The sequence below is a fragment of the Aptenodytes forsteri genome, unplaced genomic scaffold (assembly GCF_000699145.1).
Source record: "Aptenodytes forsteri isolate BGI_AS27 unplaced genomic scaffold, ASM69914v1 Scaffold9, whole genome shotgun sequence".
NCBI classification, from domain to species: domain Eukaryota; kingdom Metazoa; phylum Chordata; class Aves; order Sphenisciformes; family Spheniscidae; genus Aptenodytes; species Aptenodytes forsteri.
Window position 1 is genome coordinate 4,974,214 of NW_008796217.1, and position 25,896 is coordinate 5,000,109.

The following is a 25,896-nucleotide window of genomic DNA, read 5'->3' on the forward strand; positions in this document are numbered from 1 at the left end:
TGAGCCTGCTGTCGACCAGCACCCCCAGATCCCTTTCTGCAGGGCTGCTCTCCAGCCACTCCTCTCCCAATCTGTACTGGTGCCCGGCATTCCTCCATCCTAGGTGCAGAATCTGGCATTTCGACTTGTTAAATTTCATCCCATTAATCATAGCCCAATGCTCCAATCTATCTAGATCCCTCTGCAAGGCCTCCTGTCCCTCAAGAGAGTCAACAGCACCTCCCAATTTGGTATCATCAGCAAACTTGCTAACGGTGCATTCAACTCCTGCATCCAGATTGTTGATAAATATATTGAAAAGGACTGGTCCTAGAATTGAATGCTGAGGAAACACACTAACAGCACAAACTTGTAACATAGATAAAACATTCCAGATTAGGAAGAACTAGTATTTGACGGTATGTATCCTGTAGTCTTTAATTCTATGGAACAACGACTACTGAAATTGCCTAAACCGATGATGATAAATATGTTTAAATATTTACAAGTCCAAGGTGAAACAACTTCCCTTACAGGTAAAATAGCAGGCTTTCTTCAGAAAGTTGTCAAAAATATGAATAGTCCTAAAGCCCTGGTTATCTGAAAGCTGTTTACATTTTGATTATTCAAATGTCTTCCTTTAAATTTATAGACGAAGAGGTACAAATAATAATAAAATGCTAAATTCTAGTGGCTGGGGGGGGGGGGGCATAATGCTTTGACTAAAATCTATTATCTTGTAACAAGGAATGGAGTGATGCAAGCACATCTCCTATACAATTAAAACATACCTAACTCAACACTCAATATTTTATACAGAAGATCACCTTTGTTTAATATCAATTAGTGCCTTACAAAAATACAGACAAAATAATGGTTCCTGTTCAGACCAATTTGCATTAGGACAGACAAAATAAAGAAAACACTTCTATGGAGACATTCATCATCAGGTAACAAACAAAAGAACCCTCCTTCTTTAAAGCTGTTTTAAAAACAGAACTGAGGATAAAAAAAGCTTTCGATGGGTATGAGGAAGTATAGGATAGATAAGAAATAAGAAATGGAAAACAACAAAACCGAGAAAAAAACAGCAGCCAAAAAGACAGAGGAAAAGAAAGAACTAGCAAGCAAAACCCAAAAGTTAGGATTCTACATTTTAAGGCAGAGCTTCAGTCTTTTCAGATGCATAAAGATGTAAAGTGGTTAAATTGACAGGAGATAGCAGCTGTGTTCTCAACTTCATATAGAAAGTTGAGATGAAAAGAAAAAAGAGAGAGGAGGTAAAAAAAATAGCTTGAGATGGTAAATACTATTTGTCATAACCAAAACCAGTACTTGCACTTCAAAGAAACCATCTATGGTTTCTGTCAGTCTCTAGAGTCACCTACTAAACAGCAACACAAACCACTAGTGTGTTTTAGAAGCACCATACATACAAGTATTTTTTCATGGCATTTCTTCTAAATAAAAAACAAACCAAACCAAAACAAACCACAAACCAAAAAACACCAAAATTAAAACACAACAGTTTTTATTCACATATGGATGACAGAGTTTCAGCATAGGAGAGTTCAAGTGAAAGTTGATACATCAACATCCTTCCACTTTAAAGCAAAATAAAACCATTTCCAAAATTGTAAAGAAAAGCTACTACAGGAAAATATCAAATTACATGCTCAAAAAAAAAAATTCCACATTTGAATGGCAATTTTAAGTGCATTATTTTTACTCATCACATTACTGAAAACTTATGCTTATTGGAATATCTCAGTATATTTTTGTATTTACAACTTTAGCAATATTTTTTCTGCAATTTTAGCACTTCAAATATTTTGCTAAAACTAACATCTGACACATCAAAAATTAGCTACTTACCAGCAATTCTTGTTCTTAGAAGATATTAGTTACTATAACAGTTCCCCATTCCTGTGTCCATTCTTAGTGTGTAGCATTGAGTGAGGGATGTTCAGAGCTCAAAGTTGGGAACCTTCAACCATCTCACCAGTAGGTGGCACATTTACCCACTATAGAAGCATAACAGCCTATAACTGCCCCGACTGTCAGTACATTTTACATTTTAATACAGAAAAATACCCTCTAAATCCAGAGGGCTGTCAATGATTATTATGACTACTGTATTATGAGAAAGAGCACTAAAACTGCATGACCTTCTTTTCCCAGAAGGTAACCATTATGACTGAATCCCAGTCTTGCAAACTTCAGGATGCAAAGACATCTAATGAAATGCTAACAACTAAAATCTCAAAAATGAAGCTTAGACTGGCTCCTATGTACATTCTATTCATATCGCCATCAACAGCCAAAGCCTCAATTAATTCTGAGGTAAGCCATATTTAAATTCTACGGACAGATAAATAGTTCATAGGGCAAACAAATTCAGGAGCTAATTATAAATTTGAAATTTTCATTGAATTACTTATACAAGTAAAATCCTATTTTCTTTTGCATGTTTTCTATTATGTTTATTTTATTAGAATAAATCTGAAAAGTCAAGCTCTGGAATGGTCCTGAGTTTCTTGCTGAACTCCAGCAAATTTTAACAGGCTGGGATGCTCCCTCCACCCTAGTCTAATATCTGACACTTGCATCTGTATTAGCTGAGCATTTCTGCTAAAATGATTAGTAGTATTACAGTTAGCAGTGCCGCCATATTAAAAATATCATTAGATTGTTACGTTAATAACTGAAGTTTCTACTACAATTTCTACTACAGCTACTATTTGAAATTGAGAACTTGAGAAGACCATGTTTAATCAGTTTATATACAAGTCTCACCAAAAGGTTACCTGCACAACTGTAATAGCTACAAACATTCTTTCAAATGCTGCCTCAGAGCCTGAAGTCAAATTGCGTGGTGGTCTACTGTGGCAAAATTGTGAATAAATGGGGACCTGACCAAGGTAACAAATTTACAAGAACAAAACAAGGGAGTTGCGCCTCAATATACTGCCTGACCTTCTAACACACCCCTCAAAAAAACGCCCATCAACCTAAAAAAAACTTGTTTGGAATTTAAAGCAAGTTTAAAAAAGGTGGAAGGGAAGTTACGACTGGGTGAAATTTATCCAGAAACAGAAATGAAAAGCTTTCAGCAAACAGCGATAAATAACCAAAAAACAGCTGAAATGAGCTCCTCACCTGTTAGCAGATAAGGGGACAGGCAGTTGACGCAGTTAGTTACTAGCCATTATGTCTCATCAGTGGGTAGTTGCACATCAATTGCTGGTGAGGTGGTTCACCGGCCCGAACATTCCACATCCAGTCACACACATAAGGCATGGATCGGGAGAGTGGGAAAAACTAGAAATTACAACACTTACCTTTGAAGAATACACAGTACTTTTTCTATGAATTTTCTTAAAGAATATATGATAACAATGTATGTGTAACTGCATGATGGGTGAAAATTGATCCAAAAGAGTCAAATTCAAAATCTTTGAGTAAGTGTATGCAATATATTTAACTTAGGAGTCAAAAAGTATTCATTTTTTTCAAATACACTTTGTTCACCTGATTATCAAACATTATTAAGTTTCTCTATATTGCCAGCTTCTTCAAAAAGGTATTGTATACATCTTTAAGGTCATGCTATTTTTCTTCTTTATGTTGCATAAAGAGGCCTGAATTAAAACTAAGTTTTAACCTTTCAACTACCAGATATGTTTGTTATCCCTAGTTTTGACAAGTATCAGACAAGCATTTAATTAAAATGCACACTTAGAAAGTAAATATTCTACAATTAAATAAACTATCCCCCTTACCACTGAAGACTGGTTCAGCTACATTGACAATGACACTGGAGGAAGTTATGTAGTAAAAATTATATACCGCCAAAACACTGTCTACACATCATCTACCACCAAGATTAACACTGATATTTCTGGGCACCTGCCTAGACTAAAGACCCCTCTTAGTGTAACCACTGGTGCTTATGAACCACTTGAACCATCATTAGAATTTTCTTCTCTTTGACTCTTTTAGAAAAGATCTGAGCAAGGAGCATTTTTTAAGTGTCTGATTACAAATTCTTATCTTTCATCTTTTGAGGAAGCTCATGGCTAAGATTCCCTGAAACCAGCCTCACCAATCACTAGAATTGCTTGACTGCTGTTAGATCACTCATCTGGTGCAATTTGTGAAGAGTAGAAAGGACAAAGACTCTCTTTCACCACGGCAGGTCCCAGATCCCTAAACCTGGGCCATGCCAAACTGGCATAAATGAGAGTTACACTAGTTGATTTCAGGTGATTGCCTTGGTGTCTGACCACTCCAGCAATTCGTGAAGCACGAAGATTGTACTTCAGTATGCTGAGCATATTGCTGCTTCATCATAACTGAAGATTTGCTATGATGATATTTCACTACTACTATAGTTGCTAATAAGTACAGAGAACACCTAGATCTGCTTATGTAGAAACACAAATGAAAGAAAATTAATGTCAACATTTCAGGCCAGTTTTATACATCATAAAGCAATAAATGGAAAGCCATTTTTCAAGAACACCAAAAGCTATTTTTGCCCTCTAAAACTTGCTACTACTAGCTTTAAAGGGGTTCGTATATTTTTTTAACTTAATTTCAGAATTATTTTATTACAATGTGTTAAAAAGGAAGGAATAAAATAGTTCCATTCATTTTATATTTAATCAATACCATGTATGCTCACGTAAGACATCAGTATCACTGATAATGATTACTAGTGTTTTAAAAACTAGTGCATATTCAGAAATACTGCTATGAATGTATTTTGATTGCATTCAATTGCTCTGCCAGATCCTCTCATGCAAAGGATTATCTCACCTATTTATTTTTAGTAACCCAGATGTATTTTTTTATCAAATATTTGACTGGGCATAACCTTAGCACACATTTTTATCATTTACATTTTTTATCGTTTAATAGAACTACTCACCTTTGTGGTAGCTATACTATTTACAAAGCTGATTTGCTGAAACCCTTTTTCACTTAAAGTGAGGCACACATCCCACCGTTCATTCACAACTTCATGAATAACTTTGAGCGCAACTCCAGTTTCATCCAGCTTGTCTTTTACGTAAAGATCTACATAACTGCGAAATCCATTTACCTATGAGTAATACAGATAACAATTACTATCCTTTGCATAAAATACTCAGTACACTTAAAATATTTTAAATGAGGCTCTTACAGGTAGTTTCTTCCCATTCAACATGACTTTGACTCCTTTGCATGACCCAGCCAAATCATATGCTCTTCGTGTCATGATGGCCACAATATCCTTATCAAGTTTTTCCATTTTAAATTTAGATAGATCTGGCTGGAATGTAATGCATGTGTAGTCATCACCGTCGAAATGCTTAATCTTGGGTTCAGAGGTCTTCATCATATTGTTCATCCAAGTCTTTGGAAACAAAATATTTTAGATGTTAGTTTACAATACATGTTATCCTCCTCCTCTGTTCGATTCTCCAGCTATGCTAGGATTGCAACAGCTACACAACAAAAAGCTCACGGACTTCTTTTAGAAGTTTCCTCTGGTAAAACACTACGCATAAAGTTAATTGCTTTACCAAGATTTGCACAAGCATGGGTGACAGCAGATTTGTGGTTTCTGTAAATATGCAGGTATCATTACATTGCTGGACATGATTCTAATGCAAATAGAGCCCACCACAGAACTGACTAAATTAGATACAAGTGAGCGAGCTAAACAGTCCTTATTGCCCATCAGTTTAATGCTTTCAATCTACTACACACTTCTATAAAGACATTAATTAGTCCCTGTGCAGAGACACAGTTGTCTCTGAGATAGCATCTTAGTGGCTGTGCAGTGTACCAAAGCATGCTTCTTGACAAACCAACTTGCTCAGACTTGACTCAGGAGTCTTGGTATTGTTCCCTGTTTTAAGAACATGGGGACATTTATAAGACCAAGCAGAACGCCTACTCACAGCATATATCAAAGTTCAGTTGTATTAAATTTTCACAATTTTTGGAAATACTGGAAAACATAGCACTTTATCTAAGTCGTAAAGCATGTCATTTTCAAAAAGTACACTCAAACCAATATTAATTTGCTTTTTGGCAGTCAGCAGAAAATATTACATTTTTAAAGAGACAGGTAAAACCATTGAAATGTATTGTTTATGTAGTGACATGACAGCATAACCAGAAATGAATTACTTGTCCAGAAAAAGAGAAGGACACCACCAACTGGGAAAGACTCCAAAGCCAAGGAACTTTGGTTAGTTAGCCTAGGAACTAGGCTAATGAAATTCATGACATAAACACCGAAAAATCTTTTTCTTAACACTATAAAAAAATTATCTAGATAATTGCACAGCTAAGTAGAAAGACTTTTTGACTATGTAACAGCAATTACAAAATGTTTCAATTACATATATTCCTTTTCACATGCACATGAATATACTTCAGTTTTAACAGAAGAAATTTGTTTTTCATTTTTAGTCACTTAACACTCCCAAGAAAAATATTACTTAACAAAAATCTAAATTCTAATACACAGAAGTACCAATTTTATGGACTGAACTACCTAGCCTGCAAACTCTACACATCCATTCAAATGTTAAATGATTCATTTCATGAAATATTCAAGAAATATAGAAAATGTGTTAAATTTTAAATTTATAATTACAGCAAAGGAAAAAAGTTGAGATCATTTCTATACCTGCTTAAAGCTGTGTTTGTATTCCTTGCAAGCAGTTTCAACTGTAAACTTTGTACTAAATATGTTACAAAGTTTTGCACCATAGCCATTGCGTCCACCTGAAAAAACAACATACAGTAAGTTTTTCACAGCAGAACCGTATTTATGATATTCAGAGAGTATGCCAATGAAGTAAAATGTTCCTATATAAGACAAAAGTTGGGCCACATGTCAACAGCTATCAAAGGATGCCAGAGATGGAGTTTCACACTACCTCCAATCTGGTGCAACTGCTTCTGCCCCAAAAATTAGCAGTTTGCTCGTCCCCCCAAGGCCAGGATGCTCCCATTGCTTCCCTTAGGTTGATCTATCAGTTGCTTGCTGAAAGGCAAGTGACCTCAACACCCTGATCAGCTGAAAACTAGGTCATGATCAGATCCAAATCACTCTGCAACCACACATCATAATATGGGCAAAATATACAAGGTAGGATAGAACAGAACTAACTTTCATTAATGATCTAAATTAGGGTTATTTCACATTTAGGATAATAAATCATACTCTAATTTATTAAATTTATTTTTTCCCTTCATTTCAAAAGCATAAATGTTTAAATGCTTGCATGCGTTATAATTAAAATATGAAAATATGTTGTTACTGAATAATAAGTACTGACATTAAAGATGTAAATGTAAAGTTCTCTGTAAACACTGATATTAAAAAAGTAAGATTTTTTTTCTTTAAGTCATTTTACTCTAACAGAACTATCGTAATGGTGACTAAGTGATCATCTGTTATGAAACAGAACAGAAAGAGAAAAAGTAAGAAGAGAAAGCATACTGAAAAGCAAACAATGGCTTAATTGAATAAAACAAAACATCTTGCCTGTAACTTTTTTCTCATCATCATCGTAGTTGCTGGATGTCAGCAGCTGCCCAAAGATTAAAGCAGGTACATATACTTTTTCTACTTTGTGTTCCACAACTGGTATACCCTTTCCATTATTCCATATGCTGATAATGTTTGATTCCCTATAAAACAGTGACGACATTAAGCCAATTAATGTAATCTTGAGAACAGACTCCTGCATACATTTTACCTGTTTAAATAACCACATAAAATACAATAAAAGACCATATTCTTACCACATTTATTCACAGCTCTATCAATTTTAATTACAAGAAAACCACTTCTTTGTGCTTATTAGATGCCTAGAAGAAGGAGCATAATTGCCCATACATGACAGTATTTCGTATCATAAACTAGCCCCCAAAAATCTGTTTGAAGAGCTTTCACTATCAACATGATCTGCAACTGAGTCCTGAAGTTTAGTGACAGAAGTATATGTAAGTTAGAGATGTAGCTTTTTAGGTTTCATTGAAGTCCACCCAGACACAGTCAAGTTATCATCTGTTTAAAACTGTTATTTCCCAGTTATGATAAACATTGTAACTTATTTTATGCATCAATGCCAAAATCCATCAACATCTGGCATCATTAATACTTGTAGCTCTCATATAGAATTTTTATTTCAGACTATTAGAAAGTTCAAAATCATGACAGGTCAGGCAGATTTACACTACCATTTCCGTCCCACTCCACAATAAAAACAATTTGGCCTACAGAAACTGATAATGCACGGAAAACTTGCAGAAAAATTATTTCTCAGTATATTTATCCTAAAGATTACATGTGAAAATTAGGTCTCAAACATTTATTATTCAGTTAAATGTCACTGAAAAGGTACTACTAAAGGAACCCAATCAACATCTATTTTAACTACGGTACTTCTCATTAGGAAGTATCTCTTTAAGTATTCAATTTCGAAAAACAGTGGTAATGACATATTTGCAATCTGCAGTTTCAGTGTGATATAGCTGACTAATTCAAACATAACCTTATCCTAATGCTAAAGGAGTTAACATAGAAGTTCAAGAGGTGCAAAACTGCTACAAAACCTCAGGGTTGGTATTTATGATTTATAAGTAACCTGGCTGGTTATAGTTAGGTACTGCCAAGCTTTCATCTAATCATGAATTTTATAATCTTCTGGTTTTAAGTTTCATTCAATCAAACATTAATGAGTGATTTAGGAAAGCAAATTATTATAAAGTCAGAATGGTAGTACTTACTGTTAACCACTTTTAATTCACCTCTTCATCTTAAAATATGAAACTAATGGAAATAATTCCAAAAATATTACTTGTTTTTAAAAAAATCCAATTTCATTTAGTAACATGATTTGTACAAACCTGAACTACAATAGCACTGGCAAGGAAAGTAAATGAAAATATGCTTTTACTTACGGATCAATGGATATTTTAATACAAGTCATATTCTTGTCCCTCTGCTTATTGTCGGCAGCATTTACTATGAAACAAAATAACAAAAATTAACACTTTCTAGGAGCAAAAATTAATTACTTGATCTGTAAAACTGATTAGATACATATTCCACCACAAGTTACAATGGTCCAGGTATTTCTTAATGTGGTATCTTTTTGTATATTCTGTATCTTATTACTGAAGTCTATAAATATGATCAAGTATCTGCAAGAAATTTTTCAACCTTCTTATAATTACTGTCTCTATTACTATCAGTTAGACTATCTTAGAAATAAATATAGAAGTGTGTTTTGTGAGCCTGTTCTCATAACTGTTCTTAACATACTGAACACTTCATTCTTCTGCCACACTTGTTTGGATATTTATTAAACTTATTACACCATGTATGTTAAAAACCCTAGGAAATTATATGCATCACCAGGTCAGTTTACACATCCTTTTGCCACTGAAACCCCATCCTAAAAAAGTCACATCCATTAAGGAGTGTTTTGATTGCAGCAAAAGTTAACTCTAAAGAGCCTGTGAGACTTATAACCAACAGTTGTAAGTTAGTTCCTAAACAGTTTACACAGTTTAGGATCAAAAGAAGGATGACTGGAGGTTAACATTTGATCACAATTTAAATAAACTGCACTCCAATGTATATTAACTACAAACAACAGAAATCAGAAATGCAACTACGGCTGTTAACCATGAAAACACATTACAATCATTTTCAGCATTTGTTTCATCACCCACAAAATAGATCAAAATAAAACCCCAAAACATCGAGGGACATGAAGATAAATCCATTAAAATTTAAGTATCTTAATATCTTAATAGATTATAAGGATCTCAATATAAGATCAGATATTTCAAGGTGCTTTTGCTAAAATCATTAAGTGCGGTTTCATTAAAAAGTATGCATATCTACAACGTCCAATTTTCATAACATTATTACACTGACCTCTAGCTCTCAAACCACACTCTGTGGAGCACTTATCAGTGCTACATAAAGAAGCAATAAGCCATACAGTACCACGATAATGATATGATAATGATTTTACTTTTGAATGGGACAAGATGGAAGTGACTCTGTCCTGTGAAAAGCCTGTAAATTTCATCTATGAGGCAGCACTCAAAAAAGAAGTGATGAAAGATTTTCATTCCCATATTTCTCAAATTAAGTAATGAGTAAAAAACAAAAATAAAAAATCCTTCTTTTCCACCTGGCCAAGATATAGTCTTTATTGCCTCCAAGACAGCAATGCTGTAAAGCATAGTTTTAGAGGTGTGGGTAAGTGCTGAACCCAATGAAGGTCATGACAAAATTTCCATTGACCTCAGTAGACCATAATTTAGCTTATGATGTAATCCCGCCAATCCTTACAACATAACTTCATAAAAACTGATTAGCCCAAGAATTCATGTCAATTAACCCAAAATATCAGTTCAGCAGACAGCACACTGTTCAGATGTTGCACATCTCTACTGCTGGTTAGTCTTCAGTGTGTGCCTGTCACCGAGAGAATATCATAAACTAGTAAGTCATAGTGACTCAGGGACTTACGACAGAATTTTCTAAAAATCATTTGTTTGTGCCTCAGTCACCATGCTTTTAAATGGCAGTATGATACTTATTCATTTTAAAACTGTCTGAAGTCTAGAAATCATCCAGGTAAGAATCACCATCACCACCACTATAATTCTGTACTGAAGGAGGTAGTTTTGCCGATTCATGAGATGATGATCTAAGTTAACACTTAAACAACTTTCAGTTGCCTTCTTTCAGAAGAATAATCTTCTTTCAAACGTTACTTAAAACTGTGGCCCTGATGAACTTTGCAGATTAAAATCTTGTAACAATATCGATCATAAAGAATGATCTAGTTTAGACATTCAGTAACAAATATTTACAGTGTCTTACAAGTTCAACTGAAAACACTCCTCCCTCTTTAAACTGTTCTGTAGTGCTGGAATGCACTAAAATTTTCATGCACTGCAGTTTAGTGGGACTCTAAGTCTGTGATTTAAACTTAGATACAAATTAATGTGCTTTGAGAGCTCTCAGAAGAGTGTGTACTCCATAATGCTAATGCAATATTATTGTTAGAAATACTTACCAAGGATTTCATCAAAGATCTTGTACAAGCCTGGAACAAAGGTAACTTCTCTGCAATTCATTCCTACATCTTCATCATAAACCCACATTAACTACATGCAAACAAAACAAAATACAAATATTTACTGTCTTGGTAAACCAGTCTATGATTCTGTAAGATCTATTTACTTCAGGAACTTTACTGTTCCAATCTCATTGCTGCTGTCATACGAGACAAAAGCAGAAGCAGAAGTTTGGCAAAAATTACAACTGTACCCACAAAGACTTCCATAATGAAAACGCATCATTTTCTGCTTGGTGGGGAACTCCAACTGTACAGACAGTGAAGTTCGAAGCAATTTGTAGCTTCACAAAAACAGCTGAAAAAGTGCCAGCAGGAGGCTTAAATTCTCTGTTCTCTACCTAAACAAACAGACCGAGGCATTTTTGGACCTGAAGCGAATGCTACTTACAAATATGTATACATATTTGTGTGCATATAGGCATATTTGTAAACACACACACAACTGTGTGTTTACACACGTAGGTGTGTGTTTATGTTTTGACTGAACTTCAACATTTTCTGAGCGTGTTTTTTCAGGTGAACCAAGCACTGCTTTAAAAAGTCTTCTCTTGACCCCTTCCTACACATGCATAGATAAACATGACCACAGTTTTTAGCATGATAATTCAGAATACTCAGAAAAGTAGAAATTTGCCTATTTATTAACCAGAATAGTCATTTCCTCATTAAAACAACAAAAACTATTAAGACTGTAAACTTAATGACACTTACCTGAGTTAATGGTTCAACTGACCCAATGTAGGTATCTGGACGGAGGAGGATGTGCTCAAGCTGAGTCTTTTTCTGATAAACTCTCTCAACAGACATCTTCTTTGAAGTGTCATTTTTATTAATGCTTTCCGAGTCTTCCTTTTTTGAAGCATTGATCTGATTATCAAATAATGTCTAAAAAAAAGAAAGACACCAACAATCAACCTCATTCATTCAATCTGTCACTCTCAAGATATAAGCAAAACCTGACAGAGATTTAAATTACAATCAAAACTTGTCACATAATTTAAATGTTTTCAGATGTATTAAAATCAAACTATCCTCTCAACAGAAAAAATTCAACAATTATGTGACAGTTTCTTAACAAATTGTCACATATTCAAACTAGTGATTTACTAAGCACGATAAACCTAAATAAGGAAACAACAGTATATTACAAAAGACACCCACTTCCTCAGGTTAAGTATTTATAACATCCATTTTGTGCTTAAGCATTTGAATCCAAAACACTGAATACTGTTCTGAACAATAACAGTAAAACTACTCTTTTACATTTTAGTTCAGACAATTCATTCAGTGGGACTTAAGAAACAGTGTAACGCCTCTCCTATGGCTTTTCACTTGCTTCAATTTACATTCTCTATTTAACTGAAGTAATTAAACCTGATACAATCACAGTTTAGAATGCTTTCTGATGAAATAAGCCAAGGATTGTAAAAAAAAAAAAGAGAATCACATAGGCTAATGTTGTAATTTAAATAGAATTCAAGCCTAACATGACTGGAGATGATGAAAAATGTCTCGATTGGAAGAGCAAGCAGTGTTACAGAAAACTAATCCACTTTTGGGGGGAGGATACAGGGATTTCGTGCATCTTCCAGCAAATTTTTCCTGATGAATACCTCCCCCATTGAACTAAAACCACACAAAAGGAAAAGTTCAAATCTCTCAGAGCAACCAAACATAGAAAAGCCCCATTCTGAGACAGTAAGAGCATATCTACCAAGAGACTAAGTATGACATTTTACAGTATACATTCCTACCTGTAAATTGGAATTATCTTAAAAATACCAATAAACATAACTTGAACTCACATGGTTTATTTGCCTGGCTAGCAGACATAACAGAAAAAAATTATGTCACCACCTGCCTAATACCTGAAATAGTCTCCTTCTCTTACAGGGGGTTTACCAACTTTGAAGCAGGTGTTACATGGCCAGTAAAAACCATCAACAAACAAATAATGAGGACAAACCCCACTTGCCACTCAGGTAAATATTTTACTCCCATTTAGCTGTTCCCCAGTAAACCTATGTATAAAGTAAATATAGGCTAAACTCCAATCCTGGATTAACCAGTCACCACATAAATTTGTCAGCCCAAAGAAAGTATCATCAGTTCTCTCCCAGTCCAGCCTTTGCTGCAGCCTCAGATAGCACTGAAAGCAAAGGGTAAAAAAGCATATAAGCACATAGGAACAAGGAGCAAAGGATACTGAACTCACCCAAACAACTTCAGCAGACTCAAAAAGGCCAAACACCAACCTATAGCATACGATTAACAAGGACAATTCTCCCCGTATTGTTCCAATTTGTCTTCTCCAGCTTCTACTATTTAAGCTTTGATGCTTTTTTTCCCCCCTTTCCTCTTAGCAGGCACAGGAATAAAGCATTTCATTGTATTCAGAACAAGGGAAATTACCTTTCTCTTCCATTTATAGAGATCACATTTTTCTAGTTTATTTATGGAAATGCTATGAAACACATATTTCAAGAACCTTTGAAACAAGCAGACTGTGTACACCAGTGATGACAACAACCAATTGTTTGGCCCTGAGTAAACCCGAACAGGCCAAATGAGAATCAAATATTCTCTACTACCCAGTCCTGTAACTGACAGCATCCAAAGTAAGAGGGGGAAAGAATCCAGGTGACCCCACAATCCTGCACCAGGATTACATGCAGCAGAGTTGGAACCACAACACTAACTCTCATGACTTTTCTTCTGGAGCACGTCACATCTCCCACCAAACAGGGAAGTTGCAAAATCACATGCACATATGATTATATATATGCAAATATGTTATGGGACAAGTAGCGTTTTGGTATCCGAGTTAATTTAGTCTCCACACTGTCATTTGGTCTTAAACTGCAACAACCCCACCACCCCCCCCTAAAACGATTAGCCATGGATCAGCTAAGCAAGCAGAAAAGAAACAAGACTTTGCAAATAGAAACATTACACTGATATATGGAAAAGGAGGAATGAGAATTGTTACTAAAGAAGCATTGCCAATAGTTGCAACGTAAGTTTCTGTAAATGATGTCCAGGCTTCCAACGAGCTTCACTGTATGTGTATATAAACATTTTTTTTTTAATATTTTTCTGACCTTACTGGCTTTACTTTATGATCATCTTTGACATCATACCTCATAGGAGTCACCCTTAGCTCACTTACTGGTTCCATAGCTCTGTTAGCACTGTTCTACTATGTTCACTTGTTCTAAAAGGACCAGTGATCAGCAGGAAAAGAAAATAATATTTATCAGATGAAGTAGAAGCAAGCGTTGAAAGAAGGGAAGACAGGAAATGCAATTCATATAGAAAGCAAAAGAATTACAGGTGTAAAGACCACCAGAATCTTGTTGAAATGGAACTCTTCTATTTGCTCCCAATTCTTAGGCTTCAAGAGGTTTTTATAGTCAGTGAAGTACATGATGGGCAGTTATCACATGCCCATTTTTCAGCTGTCATGTACATCAGTATTGTATTCTTATGATTGTTCTGAGACAGCTCTCTAAAATACTTCTACTTGTACAGCATCTGAGGACGGGGGGTCTAACCATGCATCACAATTCAGTAACACGTGAATACAGAATAAGAACTAAAATCAGCCTAATAAATTTAGGCTACAATTTTCCTATCTCCAATAGCTCTACTTGTCCCATAACATATTTGCAAAAGTCAGTAGATTAGAAAAAGTCCATTTTATTGTGACTGAATGAGTACCTCTAGATTGTGAAAAATTACTACAGAATAGAATTATTGGTCAGGGATTCCTACAAGCCATTGCCTTTAATACAACACTAGGAAATGCATTTCTGTTTTCCAGTGAAAGTCCTACTGACAACTTGGAGGATCTTATACTTTCCAACTTATCAGTAAGACATGTATAGAGTATCAAAACGATTTCTGTTGAGATGCTACTGCCAGACTGTTGTCATGTTGACAGAGAATAGAGGTCACACCTAGACAAACTTTGCTGCCTGAAAAGAGCTAGTCCTGCAGAAGTGTCACTTCTTGGGGAACAGTGAGCTTGCTTTAACTCAGCAGTAGTAAGGATCTTCTGTTACTCTACTCCCTGTGACAGCTATGTCTCATCTTTTATAACACACTAATTAGAACATGACTATGTATGATTTAAGAAGGGGGAAAAAACACACACAAAAGATCAGCGTAACATTTTTTCTTCCTGATCAGTGATTATTACAAAAAAAAAAAGGGAAAAAAGTCTTAAAGAACTTTAATTCTATAGTTTTTACTAAGACATCACAAACACCTTTTCAGTATGCTCTACTTAAACATTTAAGTTTCACTGTCATAGAGCAGGACAGATTGTATTTGTACAATCCTCCAAGTATAGTATATCTTCTGTATGCAAAAAATACTCATGTTATAAACATTCAGAATTTATTTAACTTACACACTATTGAAACATAAGCATAAAAACAAAATCCAGAAAGTATTCAACTACATAAACTAATGTTACTATGCAGGCATGTAAGCATCAGAAGTCCACAGAACTGCAGTTTCCCAGACCAATCCTTTTGGGCTGTGCTGTATTCTGAAACAGAAGACCAACTCTGAATCCCTGTATCTCCATCTTGAATGGACATTTATAGAGTTCAAGTGATGTTTAGAACTCATCCCAGAAATGGAGGAAAATCTTCATCACCAAATCCATGACATAGATCTATGGACATAAACATCCTCCGCAGTCTTCCTATTATGTTTTTCTTGATAACTTAAAAAAAGTGCTTTCATCTGCTGAATTTCTACTACTTAAAGTGCAAGTAAATATAGCAGGAAAGACTTTTTTATTTTTTTAAACTGAGCAAGCACTAAACTGCAGTGTTGTTAAACTAGCAATCTCTTCTGTATATTTTGGAATTGTCTCAAGAATGCCTTTTGTATTCTGCCCTGTATGAAAGTTCTTCATATTGTTAGAGCTCCAACAACACTTCTCAAACCAGCACCAGCTGTTGTTTCATGAAAAAAACCCTAAAGAGAATTAACCAAGTGTCACAAAGGGCTTAAGTCTTCTGCTTCACAGTAAGTCTGTTTTTTGTTTGTTTGTTAGCAGGTTACCCAATTTTCAGGGTCTGCTTTACAATCTTAATGTCGCCAATTCTTAATTTTTTTTTTTTTGACACAGTGTTTGACTTTCCCAACATTCTTGTGACATTCAAGACTTTTACAGATGATAGACAGTCAGACAGACTAACCAACCAGACAGACGAAGAACAAACACACACATCCACATACATGTAAGTCAGCAAGATGACCATCCTTAAGCAGTTTGGAATTGCACTGTGCGTCCTTCTTTATATCTTAATTTTTTTTTTTTTGACACAGTGTTTGACTTTCCCAACATTCTTCTGACATTCAAGACTTTTACAGATTCTTGATAGTCTTTCAGACTTTCTAACCCTCCAGACTGATGACGAATATACACATCCACATACATGTAAGTCAGCAAGATGACCATCCTTAAGCAGTTTGGAATTGCACTGTGCGTCCTTCTTTATAGACATGCAGTTACACTTCGTACTGTGACCTCAGATGTAACGAGCATCTTAGACATTCTTAACAAACACAGCATGGTGGTAACTGTATGGAAGGACATACTGATTCTCAGTTGATAGCAGCTGCTGCTCAGTTTACTACATCAAGACTATTGTGCATGCTATCATAACCATGTTTTATTACAGTAACTGCTTTCTCCAGTATGATTGCAATGATTTCTCTTTTGGAGTTGTTTTTGCTATAAATTTATCTAGTACTGTGTGAAAGCTATAGTCATTCTTTCCCTTTGCGATCTCAAGAGTCGGAACCCAAGTAGCCTTTAATAGACGACAGTTTGACAACAAGACTTTTACTGTCTACCTTCAACATAAGAACTCATGTATTTGGTTTTGGCATCTTCTTTCTTCACATTTTGCATGTTTTTTCTTCTTACAGTCTCCTCCATTGAAATTTCTGCATAAAACAGAGCATGCGTGACATCCATATTACGTCAGAGAATTTTATTGCTTTTTTTTTTATGAAAACTGGGTCATGTTGTGTCAGAGAATTTTATTGCTTTTTTTTTTTTTTTATGAAAACTGGGTCATGTTGTCTTCTTTTGCGTTTCAAAATCATGTTGAGTCACCATGCTGAGTTTGGTTACTTATGCTGCAAACAGCTGTACTTCAACACACTGTCTTAATACACATTTGATCTGGACAGTTTGGCAGCCCCAGAGAAAAGCTATTCCTGTCTAAATAGACAATAAAACGTAGAGCTACAAAGAACGTAGGTTTCATCATCAGTTTCAATGTTGCCATAACTGGAATATACATCTTTAGTTTGACTCCTTACTTTAAGTGGAAGCTTTGCTTTTATTAAGTAGCTGAATTTCACACTGTCACAAGAAGTTGAAAATCCTGAAAAATGTTAATGTCTCTCCCCACTTACACAGACTTGATCCTGTATTGGCCACTGTCGCCTTATGTCCACACTGTAAACTATCTCCAAACAATAACAACAACAAAATAATGAAACAAAAAAAACCCAAAAGCCATTTTTCTTTAGTCTGCCCATTCTTTCCACCCCATATTAAGTGGCAAAAAAGGGCTCATTTTCTAGATTGGCAGACAAGCATAAATGAACAGACACATTAGCACGTGAACAAGAAGTTACACCTTCACTTTGGCTTTTCTGCCTTAAACTCCTGAAATTACTACATGCAACGATTGTTCTCCTGAAAGGCCAATGCAGCCCTGGGACATAAGAATTTAGAAAAGGACGTGCCATGTGTCCTACATTCCCCTAAATAAAGTGTAGGATAAGCACATTTAGTGGGACAAGACAGTAAATTGAGTGTAATTAAGCTGTAAAACCTAGGGAGGTTAATTAAGTAATGAAATCCAGGGATGTGGTAGATTTTCTAACATTTACAGTTCAAAAAAAACCTACCTCTTCTGAGGAAGATATGCTATACCTCAAAAAAGTTTATAGGTGCAATATGGTAATTACTAGGTAGTTCTATGGATAACATGCACTTGACTGTAGTGTGGTGTTATATATTGGATCATAACGGCCTCTTCTTGCCTTAGAAAAGCAGATGATGAATACATTGTTACCTAAACGTTTTGCAATTTTCCCAAAGAAAACTCTGGCTGAGAATACCTCCCACCATGAAAACAAAACTGGAGGGAGTTTCAAAATAAACCACTCTCCTGCTGTGTTTAACAAATGGTTTGGCTCTCCTGCCAAGATGAAAACACACAAAAGTAACAGTTCCCTGTTACCACAGCAAATTTCCATAGACCATTGCATGCCATTAGTGTCATGAACTAAATCTCTTTATCGTATCCTCCCCAAAGCTGACCGTAGGAAGGAGTTCCCAGTAAACTCACGCAGAACTAGTCTCACTCCAGTGAGACTAACGTGTTTATTTTAAATTCCTAAATGTTTTGTCTCCTGGTTTGGACAATTCACTCTGGACTCTGAAAGGATCACATTACATAGAGTTTTGTTATGATGATTCAGTTATAGAATAGCTTGAGGATGGTCAGATTTCCCCATTACAGAAAAACACAACAGTTAATTGCTGCAGAAATGGAAAAAATCCTTCTTTTTTCCCCTCCTCCCCTGCTTCTCCATTCCATATAGTAGAATCAAACCGACCTCACAGTAAGCCAGTTCAAGGAGCAAACGGAGCCTTCCCCCCATTTTTCATCAACTAGAAGCAACCAGTTGTCCGCTGGCTTATTTTCCTGAACAAACTTGCTAGAGAATCAGACAAGTACTGGTACAACAAAAAGAGCAGAAATATACAGATAGGAGGATAAGGTTAAAAACCCATACTTTTCAGCAGATATCATTAGATTGCTTAGTTGCACCATGAAACGACATTCTTAGAATTACATAGCTTCATCTTCCTATTAAATAGCTAAACAAAAGCATCATCATTCCTATTTTAGTATTATTAATGCACAATATAATAGCACACTAGATTTAAATGAAAATTTAGGGATTTGCTTTCTCCACAAGACTTTTCAAAAGTAAAGAATACCAATTCTGTGCAAACATGTATGCTCACTATAATTACTTCTGACCAGAAAATGATGTATATTGTTTTAATATAAGTGTAAGTGACTTCATATTTAAGTTACTACAGCAACAGTTCTGCTTTATTTGGCCCAGGTTTGAAATACAATCAACAGTACATTCAGATCCTGATCTTTATTATTTTCTTTAAAAGCAAGTGTCTAACATCTGCTCATGCATGATGACAGTTTAACTGAATTTTACTGTTAAATTTTTTAAGGGTCTGAAATTTTTTAGTTGTCTATCCACTGACAAGCGCTATTCCAATACTGAATTTTGATACTGTTTATCTAGTATCAAAAAGTATATCTACAGATGCTTCGGTAACAAATTTATCTTTTAAGAATCTGTTTTTTCAGCTAAAATTCAGAGACAAAGAAGGAAAAAACCTGACTCTCACGGAAAAGGAATTTATTCATGTTAAAATTTAAGACAACTTAAGACAGTTTTCCTACTGATTCTTAGAAGAACTGTGATTGGAACCACTGAATGAAGCGGTTTGGTTATTACATGACCAAATCTGTTTGGTCCAAAAAGCATCATCATTCCTATTTTAGTATTATTAATGCACAATATAATAGCACACTAGATTTAAATGAAAATTTAGGGATTTGCTTTCTCCACAAGACTTTTCAAAAGTAAAGAATACCAATTCTGTGCAAACATGTATGCTCACTATAATTACTTCTGACCAGAAAATGATGTATATTGTTTTAATATAAGTGTAAGTGACTTCATATTTAAGTTACTACAGCAACAGTTCTGCTTTATTTGGCCCAGGTTTGAAATACAATCAACAGTACATTCAGATCCTGATCTTTATTATTTTCTTTAAAAGCAAGTGTCTAACATCTGCTCATGCATGATGACAGTTTAACTGAATTTTACTGTTAAATTTTTTAAGGGTCTGAAATTTTTTAGTTGTCTATCCACTGACAAGCGCTATTCCAATACTGAATTTTGATACTGTTTATCTAGTATCAAAAAGTATATCTACAGATGCTTCGGTAACAAATTTATCTTTTAAGAATCTGTTTTTTCAGCTAAAATTCAGAGACAAAGAAGGAAAAAACCTGACTCTCACGGAAAAGGAATTTATTCATGTTAAAATTTAAGACAACTTAAGACAGTTTTCCTACTGATTCTTAGAACTGTGATCCTTGGAACCACTGAATGAAGCGGTTTGGTTACTGAATGACCAAATCTGTTTGGTCCACTGTTGCATCAGCCAACTCATACACAAGCCCTTCACTAGCCAAGAAATCAAAAAGTTAGAGGTACTGACATCAGAACTTCAGGTTATCAGCATCTGGCAGCACCTCTTTATAACTCAGTGTTTCCCATATCTTTGCCCTTTTTAATGCTTTACTGCATCACCAGTTGGAGTGCTGTGAAAGTATTCTAGACTCTCGGCACATTTACATTTCCCAATTGCAAAGATTACTTTGAAAGGGAACGACACAACCTGATCGATCCTTCTGATGAACAAAATCTTTGAAACCCATTCAGGCTGTATGTTAAATACCATATTCCTAGAACAGGACTGTGATCTTTCCTTTTAGATCCTACGGGTTCTATGGCCAGCTGAACCCATATTGTACCACAAGGTATTTTTACTCTGCTGAACTATCTTCAGATTAATAAACTAACTGTAGAAAATAACTGTAGAAAAAGCTTCAGGCATGAGTAAGACAACATTCAAGACATTCATGCTGCAAGAGAATACACAGAGAGAGCAAACCAAACAGGCTAGTTTTTCAGCTCACGTTAACTGGCATAACAACACGGAACAGGAGTCAAGTTGCGATGCACTGGAAGAAGTGACTGAACCCACACATGAAGATTTTATTCTACACAACACCCAAAGCCCAGTCTTCTCTAGTCAGCCTCAGGATTACTAGTCATGTTACATTAGTGATAGAGGAGAGCCCAAACATCACTTAGAGGTTACTTATCCAACTGCACTCTTCAATAAGAAGCAATTCTCCACTGTACAATAGAATCAAAGAATTTTTGAACTCATGAATGTAACAGCTATCAGTATATTAGGATTGGTATACCTTTATGTTATTTGCATGTCTACCTTGCATTGAAATACTAAACACCTTGACCATGATCCTTGAGGTTTTTGTATTTCTAGCATATATGGTGCCCTAAAAAGGAGCACAGTATGATTGGTAGTAATCATTAAAAGTCTGCTCCCTACAATCTTCAACAGAAAAGCAATAGCAACATATTTACTTAACACAAGGTACCACATAAGTGGAAATTAATGAGGTGTTTTTTTAAAAACTGTTCCAAACATAGAACAAACTCTAAAAGTTTATGAATAATGATCACATTGCTTCCTCTCAAATACCACAGTTTGCTCCACAATAACATATGCATCTGGGTTTTTTATTATTAGAAATACCTATGCTAACACAGCCACATTTTCTGGCATTCTGTATTTTCAAAATCTATTATTTTCTGCCACGTTAAAGTAAATATGAATCCAGTGCTCTTTTAAAAAGTAGCTTGAGTTTAATTGTTCAACTCCTACTATGCAACATCTACTGTTCCTCTGGAGATTTTACAAATCTTGAAGTGTTTTACAAGTCTCATAAATATACTACATATTCTAGTCTCAATCCTGTAGTAAACTCCATGAGAAAGGAACACAGGTTTGGTGTTCCAGACATTTACAACAATTCAGAAGGAGGAAAACAGAGATAGCAATGAGTCAAAAAAGCCTGAGCACTGTTCCAAAGCTCCCCCTTCCTCAGCCATTCATCCTCCCACAGCAACTTTCCCACAGAAGTTACTACGAAAAGCCTTTCAGGATTGCTCATTAAAAATGCTGACGATCTTGAAGATCATCAAAACTCTACCCTTTAATCTGCAATTTAAGAATTGCATCTTGGCAGGCAGAAGAATTCACCCCTCCATAAAAGGTACCATATAAAAGACTCATAAAATAATTTCAAATATATTTTGAGATTAATTTTTAAATCGTTCAGCATTTTCATCATCTTTCTGTTACCCGACATGTATGTTTATCACTCAACTGGCAAAGAATAAAGTCTACTTGGCATATTCTGAAAGATTTAACTAGTATCAGGAAGGGCAGGTTAACATGATACAACTTCAGGTTTGCTTTCTCTCAAGTATCTGGACCACCTCCCTCCCTCTCCACCAGCAAACCCAGGTAAGGAACTTCCCCCCCCCGCCCCCGCTGATTCGTCACGTGCTTATACAGTCTCTTATTTGTGCGTTTAAGAAAAATCCTCTCCCAGGTCTGCTTAATAACAAAATAGAATAACTGCCTCACTTCTTGCAACTGCTCTCCTCCAAGCAACTTGCCTCCATTTTACTCCAAGATCGTGACTTAACACTTCAAAGTTTTCATGACAATACTGTAATAGAACAGTGGTGGAAAAGACTTTAAGTTAGAATCACTAAATAGCATATGAGGAAAAACTCCTCAGCCGACATAAAGCTCTGTGTTGATGCATGGAGGCAATAGCCTGAATGACTGCATGCACTAGAACTCTCTCTGTATCAGCTGGTCTAAGATGGTGTTATTTTTCCCCAGACACCTTGCCATTCTTGTATCTTTATATCATGGTACACAACTACCGAGGGAATAAACACAAGACTGAAATGTTCATACACTACTACACTATGTTCCCTAAAAGTCAACATACCCTAGAGCTACCAGGGATTGGACAGCTGCTTTCCAATATCTCCAGTGAAGCTCACACTACCAATTTCTCATAGGTAAAGATGCTCTCGTTAGAGGCTGACCCCAGAATTCTATCTGCTTTTATAGAAACATTACATATCAAGTTATCTGGTTGCAAGAGGGTTTGTTTGGGTTTTTTCCCCTACTTTATCCCGGCTTCTTTTGATTTATAAGAAAATAACTTTTCAATGTTATCGTATAGCTCCTGCAATTTTGTCATGACAAGAAGATATTGTTCCTTGTTTTCTCCTTGAAGATTCCTTCACAGGTTGAGAAAGCTCATGTGTGAGTTTTTGGCACCTCACTAAGGCAGACATTTGTGCAGTTTTTCATGCACCTGTTCTTCTCACAACTGTTCAATGTCTTAAAGAAGGAACAGGAAGCCTCAGTCTAACCAGGCCCACTCATTCACTAAAAAAAAATGAGTAAAAGAAATCAGTACCTCTTCAAGACACACAGCTTCCATGAAAGGAAGATTGCTTAATATCTCAATTGAAATTCTACCTCACAAATCAGGAAGAACACACGTAGATTAAACAATTTAATCCTCTTTTACAACTTCCCCCCCCCTTTAAGGTAGCTTTTTAAATTATGTCCAACAAAGGAAAATATAGATCTGATGTTTAGATCTGAACCTTTCAAACATGTTATAACTCAAGCAGCCTTTACACTAAAACTTTGCTAATGCCCTTTTTTCTTACTTGTGGCGAAAAACACAGAATTGCTTAGATGTGTACAGTGTAACAAATATGCATATTTATCATTTTAACAAATAAAAAAATTAAAAGTAGTACTTTACTTTCAGTGGCAAACTGTATTTATATGTAAATTGGAATTGCATTAAGACACAGACAGCATTTTAAAATAGCTTTATTAGATGAAACTAGATGAGCTGATATAATAGAAAAAGTTTAACAACATGCACTTCAAAACATAACTTAAAAGGACTCAGTTCATAAGAGTAAAAGCATTTGCAATCACACTGAAGTTTTAAAACTAGCAGATCTGATCCTCACTTATTGGGGAGGGGAGGAATCTCTCCCTGCTTTTCACATCAAACTTTTGAGTACTCATTACTGAACTACCTGAAGAAAATGGCAAAGAAATATATTTTGAACAAAAATTACTATTACTAAGAGCTGGTCTATCACTTTGCTTCTGAGGAATGCTTTTCTCCTATATTTATAAAAACAACAATTATTTGGTATGTTTAATCTTGACACCTTCCTTGGTTGCTACAACTTAAATTATATTTTAAGTTTTAGTATTTATTTTCAAAGTTCTGTAAAAACATTTTACATGCCTTGACTTAATATTCACTTTAAATTTGGGATATCAGTATTAAAATACATTCTTCCAAAATACCTGGGTTTCACTATATGTACTTGAGAGGACACCACTAAGTCTCCAAGCATACAATTTTCGAAACAGGCTTCTTCACACAGTTATCCACACTTAGAACTACATATTTTTGCTCAATCTGCTTTTGAAAACTTTCAAACCACCTATATAGTGCAGAATGTTTTCTTTGTGGGTGACTTACAAGAAATTTACTATTTTAAATAAGGAAAAATTAAGTTTTCTGTACCAGTTTTCATTTCCAGGTTCTCTCTATATAATTTATAATACGTATAAAACCCACTCCCAGAGATGGAATTACTCATATCCATCAGCTATGAACCACACATGCTGTTTTTAATTAATTGAAATATAAACATGCATTGGAAGACCAGTTTTGCACGTAGACACACAAGACAGTTTACATGCAAGGGAAAGATCTACTTCTGGAAAATAAAGTCTATGAAAATAAAATACTAGATTTAAACCATATTTTTTTCCAAACCTAAACTGCCTACCTTAGACTACTTATATACTCTTTTATTTGGAAAGGTTACTTTATCTGTCCAAATAAAGTAATCCCTTATTTAACCTTTAATACAGCACAGGTAGCTTAGAAATTAAATGTATACACACACAACTCTAGACAGACAGAAGGTGTTTGAATGTACACCTTCCCCACCAAACACCTAAAGTAACCCCCCATGTATTTTCTTAAATCAACTTCCCTCCCTTCCCCCAAGATATACATTCCTTCCTAGAGTTCATTACAATTTAGTTCCCTACTTCTATGCATTCAGCATTCTTTCACCTACACTAGAACAAGTTTTCCTCCCAGCTCAGAATACACAGGGTGAAGATGCATGTTATTAAGCTGTAAGACTGGCTCAGTTGCAGTCAAAGAGGTAGCCCCGATCTTGTTCCACCACCAAGCCTCTACGTGATATCATCTCTATCACTTCTTTGACCCTGCATTATTCAGCTCTCTAACAAGGAGAAGACTGGACCAGCAAGAAGACGACAAAAGCATTTCACTGGATGGTGGCATGGAGGATAGACAACTTTATTTTGGCAGGCAAGCCATAACGTCTAATGAAACCCTCTTCAGAACTATTGTGTCTGACTCGCCAAATTGAGCCACAAACATTTCCCTCTCGTGCTAGAATATTCAGGAGGGTCATCACATCTCTTTGCAACACTGCTTCCTTAGGGGCACCAGAATCGGAAATTCAACAAGAGCAAGAGGGAATGCTTGCTTCCCCTTGACTGTTGACATACTACATAGCTCCAAAGCCTACAAAACGCGTTATGTTTAATAAAAGTAAATAGTAACATACTGGGGCACCTATTTCAGGTCTGACCTACCTTCCATTGTACAACAGTAAAAAAGAAAAAAAGAGGGGGAGGGGAGGGCATACAGTGCACAGAAAAAACCCAGTTCTCTGGTCAACATAATAGCAAAAGAAAAGATAGGTGCTTATAAAAAGCAAGAGACAAGCACTGAAACAAGACTTGGCAACAATGTAAGACTTCCCACCACCACCACCACCACCACCACCACCCCACCCCCGCCGACACCACAATATACAAGAA

At 35.5% G+C, this 25,896-nt stretch overlaps 1 protein-coding gene across 1 annotated transcript in view; it reads right to left on the reverse strand.

Moving 5' to 3' along the window:
• TOP2B (topoisomerase (DNA) II beta) overlaps nucleotides 1–25,896 on the reverse strand; it is a 71,271-nt gene that overhangs the window by 40,167 nt on the left and 5,208 nt on the right. Inside the window, exons 2-8 of the mRNA XM_019474481.1 lie at nucleotides 11,868–12,041; nucleotides 11,094–11,184; nucleotides 8,953–9,016; nucleotides 7,532–7,677; nucleotides 6,668–6,765; nucleotides 5,168–5,380; nucleotides 4,913–5,086 (exon numbers count right to left, since the gene is read on the reverse strand). Of these exons, the coding sequence (XP_019330026.1) occupies nucleotides 4,913–5,086; nucleotides 5,168–5,380; nucleotides 6,668–6,765; nucleotides 7,532–7,677; nucleotides 8,953–9,016; nucleotides 11,094–11,184; nucleotides 11,868–11,963 (882 nt within the window). The 5' untranslated portion in view covers nucleotides 11,964–12,041. The remainder of the gene's footprint in view (nucleotides 1–4,912; nucleotides 5,087–5,167; nucleotides 5,381–6,667; nucleotides 6,766–7,531; nucleotides 7,678–8,952; nucleotides 9,017–11,093; nucleotides 11,185–11,867; nucleotides 12,042–25,896) is intronic.